Source organism: Symphalangus syndactylus, chromosome 14 (assembly GCF_028878055.3).
Source record: "Symphalangus syndactylus isolate Jambi chromosome 14, NHGRI_mSymSyn1-v2.1_pri, whole genome shotgun sequence".
Classification (NCBI taxonomy): Eukaryota; Metazoa; Chordata; class Mammalia; order Primates; family Hylobatidae; genus Symphalangus; species Symphalangus syndactylus.
Window position 1 is genome coordinate 41375696 of NC_072436.2, and position 11747 is coordinate 41387442.

General features: G+C 44.5%; 1 protein-coding gene across 3 annotated transcripts in view; it reads right to left on the reverse strand.

Moving 5' to 3' along the window:
• Positions 1–7333: 7333 nt before the first annotated feature.
• FBLN7 (fibulin 7) overlaps positions 7334–11747 on the reverse strand; it is a 49223-nt gene continuing 44809 nt past the window's right edge. For all 3 annotated transcript variants that reach the window (XM_055243343.2, XM_055243344.2, XM_055243345.2), the window contains 2 exons: positions 10193–10331; positions 7334–8405 (listed from right to left, as the gene is read on the reverse strand). In XM_055243343.2, the coding sequence (XP_055099318.1) occupies positions 8033–8405; positions 10193–10331 (512 nt within the window). In that variant the 3' untranslated portion in view covers positions 7334–8032. The remainder of the gene's footprint in view (positions 8406–10192; positions 10332–11747) is intronic.

Here is an 11747-nt window from a genome sequence, read left to right on the forward strand (position 1 = left end):
AGGGGCGAGGAGTGAACTCTTCCTATGATGGAGGTTTGCCTGGGTCAGGTGGACAAACAAGTCAAAAAGGCAGAGATCGTTATTTGCAGAAACACGTCTGGCCACTCAGCCAACCACAAGAAAGGAACGCAAGCTATTGCGTAAGTGCCACCACATGGCTGAGGTGAATCCTGGCATAAGTAAGCAAGGTATATGGCAGAGCACACTTTCCCCCTAAAGAATGCATCTAAAGAGCTCCCTGAGCTAAGAAACTAGATTGCTAAGATCTAATTTTTCATTAAACGTGGTCAGATTCAGAAAATCCCATCAGCTCAAATCTAATTTTCATCATCATAGTCTCTTGTTTGCAAGTCAGCTAATATTTCTGTGGTCTGGCCAATGCTGTGTTTTGTTGGAAATCCTCTTTGTGACATAGGGTGGCCTAAGTTTCTCATTAGACTTCCTCTAATAAGAACCAACCTCTCCATAAATCAAGTGCCAACTTCTCCACGAATTGGTCTTGACTCTTCCAGTGATCCCTTTACCCCAACTTCTGACCTTGGTGAATCTGCAGCACCATGCACACTGGATTTTTCACTCTGTTTCTACCATTGTTCAAAGTATCCCCTTGTGACAGACGTGGAGATGTTACTTCTGAACTAGAGGGTAAGTTTTATTTTAGGCAGAAATCATTTGTTTGAAAAGAACACCCAAAAGAATGCATGCAAAGGAAGACTGAAAGGACACAGGGCTATCTGATAAAACCCACTGACTGGAAGCCAGGTTGCATGAGGCACTGGAAACCCAAACAGGAAACCAGGAGTGGCGTTTTGAAAATTGGCCCTAAAATCCTTTGAAACCTCTCAGCCCAATTCAATTTAGTAAGTACTCATCGGCCTATGTCCACCTCCCAGGACTTAGTGGCTTCTTGTGACTACTTTGACCAACAGATTATGGTGTAGGTAACAATATGTGATTGGGTCCTAAAAGGCCTCGTAGCTTCCACATTGTTCCCTGGAACACTCATGCTAGTAACACGAGCCACTGTGTTAGAAGCCCAACTACTCTGAGGCCACCTGGCTCAGAGGTGGGTTTATTGGGAGTCTGAACATGTGCCCAAGGAGAGATATGAGGAAGTCAGACTCAAATGGGTCACTTTCCACCAACCACAGCCTCAGCTTTACCAAGCTCTCCCTGCAGGGAAGGAAAGAGGAATTTTTGTGACTCTTAGCTTGTACATATGAAAATCTCTAAGCGTTTACGAGCTGCATAAATATTCCTGAATGTCTGCTGTGCCCTACATACACTGTTCTAGGTGCTAAGCCAATGGAGAGCCCAAGGGTAGATGTTCCAGTTATCAGTCCTAGTCTTTAGGTCATCCCAGCCCAGGCAGACATGTGAGTGACCCTTAGGTAACCCCAGCCCCCAGGCATGGAGTCTTCCCAGCTGAGGGAAGCAAAGACATTCTGGAGCAAATAGAAACTATTCCCCTGTGCTCTCTCTGAACTACTGGCCCACCAAATCCATGGTAATTCATAATAAAATAATTGTTTTAAGCCACTAAGTGTTGAGATATTTTATGCAGCAATAATAAGCAGAACACAAAATTAAATTGTATCCTTCCAAGCCCCGTGGTCTATTGTTTCCTTTCTTCCCACATCAGCATCATTGTTCCGTTTGTAGACAAGTTGTCTTTCCCTTGTGCACATGAGCCCAATATGTCCATCCAAGGCTTTACACCACTACCTCATTCAAACACTCAGGAGAGATTCTGAGTCCTAAGGCCAAACTCCTAGGATATGGGACCCAACTGTCACTGCAGATGATTACAGTGTTTGCAACACCCAAGTGACATGGATGATATACATTTGGCCCTCCATACCCGCAGATTCTGCACAATCAACCAACTGCATATCAAAAATATTCAGAAAAAAGGAATAAAAATAACATACATTTTAAAATGTATAGCAACTATTTACACAGCATTTATATTTTATCAGATATTATAAGTAATCTACAGATAAATTATGCAAGAGAATATGCATAGGCTCTCTTCAAATACTATGCCATTTCTGGGTTTTTTTTGTTTTTTTTTTTTTTGACCTTTTTTTTTTTTTTTTTTTGAGACAGAGTCTCGCTCTGTCACCTAGGCTGGAGTGCAGCAGCGCTATCTTGGCTCACTGCAACCTCCACCTTCTGAGTTCAAGTGATTCTCCTGCCTCAGCCTCCAAGTAGCTGGGATTATAGGCGTATGCCACCACACCTAGCTAATTTTTATATTTTTAGTAGAGATGGAGTTTCACCATGTTGGCCAGGCTGGTCTCAAACTCCTGACCTCAGGTGATCCACTCACCTTGGCCTCCCAAAGAGCTGGGATTACAGGTGTGACCCACCGCACTGAGCCCTATGCCATTTTTCTATCAGGGACTTGAGCATCCATGGATTTTGGTATCCATGGGGGGCCCTGGAGCCCATCCTCTGCAGATACTAAGGGATGACTGTAATTACATATATTACACATACATTTACTGTATACTGACAAACCCCTTTCACTGCTTTTGTTTTTGTAGCTCTCATCCCTCTTTGTCATTACACATTTTTTCATTTTACACATCTATTGTCTGTCCCCTTGCCAAAATGTAAGCTCCATGAAGTCAGTGTCTTCAGCAATCTTATCCATTGTAACTTCAGCAAGTAGAACAGTGCCTGGAACGCAGTAGACACTCAGGAATATTCATGCAGCTCATAAACACTTAGAGATTTTCATATGTACAAGCTAAGAGTCATAAAAGTTTATCTTTCCATCCCTGCAGTGAGAGCTTGCTAAAGCTGAGGCAGTGGTTGGTGGAAAGTGAGCAACCCATTCGAGTCTGACTTCCTCTCTCCTTGCGCACATGTTCAGACTCCCAACAAACCCATCAAGTTGACTGTGACTCTGCAGTGGTATTTCATTGTTGGCTTATTTTTCTTTTCGTTTGCTAGTGTTGTAGGTATAATGATTCTTAAAAAGTGATTTTTAAAACCCATCCAGAATCCTAGCTAACTTTCTACTGCTCAAGTGCCCATGATCTATTTGGCTTGCCTCTTGTCTCTTCCTGGTGGCAGCTGACTGATACCCAGATACCCAAGTCAGGCAGGTGGGCTGGCTGTAGAATACCCCTCCACTCAGGCCTCTCTGTCCTTCCAAAGGAGGGTTTGGTGGGTGGGGCAGATGTGAGAACTGGAGGCGTCACTGGGGCCTTCTTTGATTCAGGAACAAGAATGCTCATACATTGTTGTTGGGGGTGGAAAATAACATAATTCTTACAGAGGAAAAATTGGCCCTAAAGATACAAAGGCAAAAATACAAAAAGACATATGCATATTGCTGCAATATTTTTAATAGCAAAGGGCTAGAAACAACCCAAATGTCAATCAGGAATGACTGCTTGAATAAATAATGGTATGTTGTCATAATGGAGCATTTTACAATGGAAAACATACTATATGGTTCTATGGAGTGATAGCCAATATTTTAAGCAAAATAGAAGGGTCCAGGAAAGCGTGAAATAGCATGCTATCATTTATCATTTGTTTATATTGCTTAAATGGAAGGATAAAAGGGGAAATTTGATTACAGCAGAAGAGAAGGAGGAAATAGGGTGGAGGGAACCGGTCAGAAGATAAACTCTGAATACATTTTGTTTTGTAGATTTGACTTTGGAATCATGTAAATAGTTTACATAATTATAAAACAAAGTTAAAATTAAAAAGCAGTCTCTAAAAATTTCAGGAAAATGAAGGAGGTATAATCAGTAAATCCTGATTCTAGTTTGGAGCATGCCACAGGGAGGGGAACCATTCCAAGTAACTTTACAACAGCAAGTTGACTGTCTGTCCCTAATTGCATAAATGCTGAGGACACAAAGAATTGAAGAAAAAAAATGATTTTAACTATTTGTAGTTATCACATTTGTGTGTTAAGGCTGGCATTGTTCTTATAAGAATTTTTTTAAATGTGTAGTTATTTTGGTGATGTTTAGAAGGAGGTTTTCAGAATGAGAGAAGGAGAGCAGATAGAGGATCAATGAAGTTATGTTAAAAATGAAAACAAGGCCAGGCGCGGTGGCTACGCTTGTAATCCCAGCACTTTGGGAGGCTGAGGCGGGCAGACCACTTGAGGACAGGAGTTTGAGACCAGCTTGGCCAACATGGCAAAACCCTGGCTCTACTGAAAATACGAAAATTAGCTGGGTGTGGTGGTGCATGCCTGTAATCCTAGCTACTCAGGAGGCTGAGGCATGAGAATCACTTGAACCCAGGAGGTGGAGGTTGCAGTGAGCCAAGATTGCACCACCGCACTCCAGCCTGGGCAACAGAGCTGGACTCTGTCTCAAAAATAAAATAAAATAAAACGAAAACACTACAAAAAATAAAAATTTGCTGGGCATAATGACATGGACCTGTAGTCCCAGCTACTCAGAGGCTGAGGTGGAAGGATCACTTGAGCCCAGGAATTTGAGGTTGCAGTGAGCTATGGTTGTACCATTGCAGTCCACTCTGAGTGACACAGAGAGATCCTGTCCCTATGCCAGTTCTCCCCTCTAAACAACAAAAAACCCACAGTAGTCCTGAATTAAATTGAAAGTATCAGCATGAACTCATGTAGTGTTTTATCTTAAAAAATATTAATAATACATATTTCCTAGCTCTAGCCACTAAAGCCAAGAAACTGTGATGTAAACACTACCAATGAGCACTCTGAGCACCCAGACCTTGATGTCTAATTACCATTCCCCACTAGAAGGAACCAGGCATTATTGGGGGAAAACAGCTGATTTCAGGGCAGGCGCAGAAAATATACAAGATGAAAAAGACTACTAGGGTCATGTCAAAAGGAATCAGCCACCTCAAAGCAGCTCCCAAGAACCAAAGATAGAACAATTTGAGCAAAAACAAAGACAGTAACTGTAATTACTATTAATACAGATGATAACACACATGATAATATCAGGTATGTTTCAACCATGAGTTCATAATGTACTCAAAGAAGAAAACAACTCTCACAGGGCATATTGGAAAGATGCCTGTGAACCACCTCATTTTGAAAACTGAGAAATAAAGGGAGGAAAGCCAATAATCAATCCTACTTTTCTCATACAAACCAAATCTCAGGGTAACCAAATAACTGATGAGAGTATGTTTCTCTTTATAAAGTATGTCAGCTAATAAACAAAGAAAAAATCAATAGCACTAGAATATTAATTGCAACCCCTACAGAAGTAATGGATCTGTGCAATCCGCGGTGCTAACATCAGAAAAGAGAGGCAACCAGATATTTTGCTCCTCCTACTGGAAGGATCTGTCATCACCAATAAAGTAGTCTTGCCTAATAAATCTAACTTGAATCTGACTAACTCTCTAGATTTATAAGAAATAGAGAAGACAGAGATGCACTCAGAAACTCATACTGTGAAACATTCTACAATATAAATGACCCTATGTTTTGTCTTCCAACAAACCTTCAGATTATTCCAATATATGCTGAAGTGTGAGACCCACTGCTACAGATTTAAAAGACTTAAAAGGCATATCAATAAATTACAGTGCATAGACCTACTGCAAGTAAACAAAAAAAATAAGCCACTCAGAGAAATGTCAACAATGGCTGAATATTTAAAGGTATTAAGGAATTAATGTTTTAGATGTGAATGGTATTTTGGTTATCCTTTTTTTAAAAGTTGTCTTTTAGAGATACATTCTAAAATATTTACAGATGAAATGATAGGATTGGATCTACTTCAAAATCATCATGAGGTGGGGTGATAGCAGATGAAAAAAGTTGGCCATGTGTTCATTGTTGAGGCTACTGATTCAGACATGGGGTTCACTATATTCTTCTCTCTACTTTTGCATATGTTTGCAACTTTGCACGATAAAAAGTCTTAAAGCCCCTCCCTCAAATAATATGAAACTATATTACCCGGAAAGGTGTGCAAATGAATACTGGTTAACCACTAGTTACTCTTAGTACAGAGTGGAGCTCTGAAAGGACAAAAGAAAAGTTGATTCCATAGAGGAGAGTGAGGAGAGAGCATATAGAGAACAAGACACTCCACAGGGAGAAGTGCCCAGCCATCATCCACGAAAGACCCATCATCCACATCATCCACAAGAAGTGCCCAGCCATCATCGTCCACAGCCATCATCCATATCCTAAGCAGTCAGCCATTTATACTTTGGTGCTGTGGGGACCGGGGCTGGGTGCGTGATTTCATCAGTGGGAAGCAGATTTGATGATGGCAGATCTTGGTGATGGAAATTGTTGCTTTAAACTGGGCTGTTTGGCATCAAAGTCCTATCATATACCAGTTTAGAGGGCACCTGCTCTGGTGACTCCCCAAACACTCCCCACCTTCTGGGATGTGAGAGGCTTGTCCCCCTGAACATATCATATCTCAATATATCCCACATATATCCCACATCACATCTCATCATATCTCACATATGATGTGTGTGATGTGTGGGCTGTCCCTAGCCCACAGCTGTGACATCTCCCATTCAGGAACCTGACCAAGCCCTTAGACTCTTCCGCCTGGTGTTGTGCACATGGGACTGGGTGGTGTGCAGGCTTCTGGCCCAGCATAGCTACATTTAGAAACATAAGGCTGTGGATAATGTTTTAATGAAGTCTTGTAACTTTAGTTTGCAGGTCCTTTTTCTGTTGTTAGACAGATCGCAGCTGAGCCCATGGGAGAGGAAAAATTTCAAAAGCAACTCTTGACTGTGTCTCAACCGTTGCCCAACAAACAGTACAAGAATAAACCATCTTAGAAACCATCTTGATGTAGGGCTTGATCACTGAACTAGTGACACACTTCTGGCTCCATCTCATACCAGGGCAAATACAAAGATTTAAATAAAATATGTGTGACGAAATCTCACCAGCAGCTTAACATGTAATTAGATAATGAAACTTTCTTACAGCTTCGCTACCTCTTAAGTTTTAGCTTGAATGATCTTCCCCACCCTACCCCACACCCCATCCTACCACACCCCACTCAGCTCTGGCCAGTGTTTTCTCTCTTTGGTCACCTGGAGGGTGTCACCCTGTAGTGAATTCATCAGAAACAAAAGGCCATGGAATCTATGACAACTCAAGCATTTTCCTAAACTCTCCACTGCCAGGTATTGTCCTTACCAATCTCCCATGTGGTCAAAACAAATTTACACCGTGGAACAGTCCCAAACATCACCTCTGTGTTCTCTGACTCATTTATTCCAGTGTATCCAACCCAGACAAGAAGAGAGCCAGCCATCCCCTCCTAGAAGGAAGTGGGCTGTCTCATGCTCAGGTAGAAGTCAGGCGGGCAGGAAGGAGCAATCACTTTTATTTTTTCAGTTATATTACCAGGTTATGTATTTGAGATATGATTTCTCAAAAGGGAAGTAACTCAGGCAGAATCCATGCTTTTAACAATGGGTCCTTGGTCTAGAAGGATCTGCGTGGGGTTTAAGGCCCTCCCGTGGCTCTCTGATGAGAAGGCAGGCAGGCATGTCACAGAGGAAAAGGCAGATAAGAACAAAGTGCTGGGTCATGGGAAGAGACTCCACTTCCTATGCCACATGCACAGAGGCATGACTAGGCCCCCACACGACTAGAACCGCTTCATTCACAGCAAGCCTGGCTAAAAAATGCAGAAGGGCTAATAGTCATCTGACACACATTGCCAGCTTTTCTCTCCCCAGCTAGTTCAAACTCACAAGGCCATTTGCACAGCATTTTGGAAGGCCACCCATCCCCTGAATGAAAAAGGTTTAAGAAAGTTAGTGCATAATCTAAGGGAAGGGCCTCAAAGCAGAAAAAAAAAAAAGTGATGGCAGCAGTTTGAGTTTTGTGGCTGCCCTTCTGTGCTATTCCATGGGACACCGTGCAACGCTGCCCTAGAAGCCTGGGCGCACTGGTGAGAAGGCGGGAACAGGCGGGAGGGTCCACGCAGTCAGTGCCCGAAGCTGAGCCTTCGGGGAAGAGAAATGAGGTCAGATCTCCACACCCCAGTGCCCCTGTGTACCCTTAGAAGTCATAGGGGGATACAAAGATGGTGACTTTGGACACATGGTTGGCCTGGAAGGAGCGGTCCAGGTATTCCGACATGTCGACGTCCACCTCCAGCGTCTGAGGCCCCTCCAGGGTCTGCACAAGGATCAGCTCCCCAGTCTGCCGGTCTGAACGCTGCATCACAAAGTGGCCGCGGCTGTTCCCACCCACGATCCCAAACCGCAGGCTGTTGGGCCCAGCTCGGCCGGGGGCAGAGGCTGTGGCCATGCGGAAGAGCGTGATGGGCGTCTTCAGGTTGGAAGGCAGAGAGAGGTAATGGAAGGAGATGGTCTTGGGCAGATGGCGGCAGGGCCTGCTGTCCATGGGGCAGGGGTTCCGCTCACACTGGCTGGAGCGGAGAGGCAAAATGGAGGCAGTCAGCCTTGGGGAGTCTCATGAAGGGCTGCTCTGACCCGGCTGCCCTCCTGCCCTCTTGCAGAGGCCACCTAGATGACCTTTCCCAGCCACGGGTCCTTCACCCAGGAGCTATGGAGCTGCAGACGAGTGAATGTAGCTGGTGTCAGGCATGGCAAAGGAAGGGCTGCTGCTTCTGTTCCTGCTCAAGGGTGCTCCCTGCCCACCTGTGTACGTGTGTATATGTGTGCACATATATTTATTTATGCTATTACTATCATTTTTACAGAAAAATAAAGCCTGGGAATATTAAATAACGATGGCAATGCTGATATTCCAACCAGGTGCCCTTTCTCCATGTGCTGCAACCTCGCTCAGTAATGGTAGGACCTCAGCAGTTAGCCAGCAACATCCTGTAATGCAGTGCTTCCCACACGGTGCACGGTGAACTTCCTAAACACAGCAGCATGTATTTTATTTATTTATTTATTTTTAGACAGAGTCTCACTCTGTCGCCCAGACTGGAGTGCAGTGGCATGATCTCGGCTCTCTTCAACCTCTGCCTCCCAGGCTCAAGTGATTCTCCTGCCTCAGCCTCCCAAGTAGCTGGGATTACAGGTGCCCACCACCACGCCCAGCTAATTTTTGTATTTTTAGTAGAGACGGGGTTTCACCATGCTGGCCAGGCTGGTCTCGAACTCCTGATCTCAAGTGATCCGCCCTCCTCGGTCTCCCAAAGTGCTCGAATTATAGGCATAAGCCACTGTGCAAGGCCATCATTCTTAAAGCAAGAAGCCCTGTTTTCCTCAATCATTTGGAAAGAGGGTCTTGTGGAAATGCTTTTGATATTTCTCTATCTTGTTAAAAGACAAATGCAATCTAGTATATTTGGTGATTCTGTAGCATCATGATTATGCAGTCAACTGTCACATCCAGCTGTTGGTCGAATGCCCCAGTGGCCATAATAGACAGGTTCCCCATCCCTTCACCGAGTGACTCCATGAGGAAGGTTCTGATGTCTTCACTCTCTCTAAAAACTGCCATGTTTCAATGCCACTAACTTTCTTGCTGCTTCTAATCTGCTTTAACTCAACAGCAATTCAAATAATTAAGTTACCCTCCATGGCTGTTACTTCATTTTAAAGACAATGCTAGGGCTCTTGTGATCTCTTTTTGAGAGGAAAATGTATGTGCTTTGTGATAGTTGTAGTTATTCCCCTTAAAGGCCCATCTCCCAACTTAAAAAAAAAAAAGCTCTACTTGCTGTTTAAGAGTTGCAGTTACTAGATGTAGAACTTTCTAGTACTATTGGAAAAGCAGAGAGATATAATGCAGGGTGCACGGGATATGCAGTGTAACTCAAAGGAGTCTATAGTTCCTGGCTATGTGAATGCTGTCACCTCCCAAATACATGTGATCTCTACCTGTCTCCTGGGCTGCTATGGGTTTATCAGGGTAATGTCACCAACAGCTTCTTCCCTTCAGTGCCTGCCCTGGCTTTGCCATCCTGGGGTGGCAGCAACCCCACCAACCTCTATGTAGTGGGGGAGCACTTAGTACATTACTCCCATGGGGAATGGGGTTCTTATCTCTCCAGAGCAGCAACGCATTAAATGCAACCACTAAGGGGAAGTGGAAATTCAGAGACACCAGCCTCCCAGCCTCCTGCCTCTCATCTTTCTATGGTATAACTGTACCTTCTCCCAAGAACCTCTAGGAAGCATCCAGCCCAGCCACACTTGGAGGCCTGGGTGAGGGTGTGCATGCCCTGGAGATACTCACAATGGAGACGTCTTCACGTAGCTCACATTGCCGCTGCCCTCGGGGCACTCAGGGCTGACACACTGGAAGCTTCCACCGGTGTTGATGCACGTGGTCCCCTGGGGGCACACCGGCTGCAGGCCCACACATTCATCCACATCTGAGATACGGGACATACAATGGGTGAGAATCGCCCTGACCTTCCCTCCATTGCAGACAGAACCACATGAGAGGCCCTGCAGGCCCTGTAACGTGGTGCTCCCTGCTCCTGGCACTTATTCTTAAAGCAGAAAGCCTGCCTTCCTTAACTGTGTGGAATCAGGGCCCTGAGGAAATGCCAGGGAGCGCCCCTCCCTGGGATCCTGTCCTCTTTCCCTGGGGTATGACAGGTGGCAGGGATGGTGGAAAGCACCAGGTGAGTGTTGCTGGTCACAATACTTCTCTCAGGCCTGCCTGCTTCTCAGCCCAAGTGCCCCATTACCCTCCATGGCTGTTGTTTTTCATATATATATATATATATATATATATGTGTTTGTGTATATATATGTATATAGGTATACATATATAATTTAAAAAAATATGTGTGTGTATATATATAGTATATATATGTATATGGTATATATATGCTGTATATGGTATATATATGTTATGTTATATATTACCATATACATTATATATATACCATATATATATGGTATATATATACACATATATACACATATATGGTATATATATGGTATATATATAACGTATATGGTAATATATAACATAACATATATATACCATATACAGCATATATATACCATATACATATATATACTATATATATATACACACACATATTTTTTTAAATTAGAATCTTCCAGAAAGTCTTCCTCACCAGCCTCACCCCATGCGAGTGCAGACACCTCAATATCATGATTTGTATGAGTTCTCTGCTCCCTTTGCAGACATCCAGAGAGTCTCCCCAGCTGGAGGCCATCCTTCCCAACTCCGAGCAACCCCAGGTGGGCCTTTGTGAGCACTGTTGGAGGGAGGGAGTGTGGGTGGCTATCTGGATGCCTTCTCCTGCTCCAGCCCCAGGTCACCCACTCCTCAGAGCCCTGCAGCAGGGCCCCAATGGGATGTCACCGGGGAGCCACCTCTCCGCTCACATTCGCACGTCAGCCCATGGAGGAGCCCTCTGCCTTCTCTTCTCCCGTTCTCCCTTGGTGAGTCAGAGCTGTTGCCTGGAGCCAACGGGGCTCCCCTCTGTGTCCTGTTTCCATGGGGGGGAGTCCAGCTGGGGAGGTAGGCCTGTCCACCCTCCCAGTGTGAGGTATGCCTGCAGGAGCAGAACCAGTCCCCTGCAAAGGCCCACTGCAGCACGGTGGTTTAAGGGCCAAGGGTCAGGATGATCCCGCTTGGGCTTCAGGCCTGAGATGTGTGCTCTGACTCAGCTCATGTGGAGATTCAGCATGTCTACATCAATTGACATCTGTATTTTCCCTAAGTGGAGGTGGGGAAACACAGGAGGCTTCCTGTTAGGCACCCAGTGTCCCTGGGACTTGTCCTGTAGTGATGATGGTGACTTTTG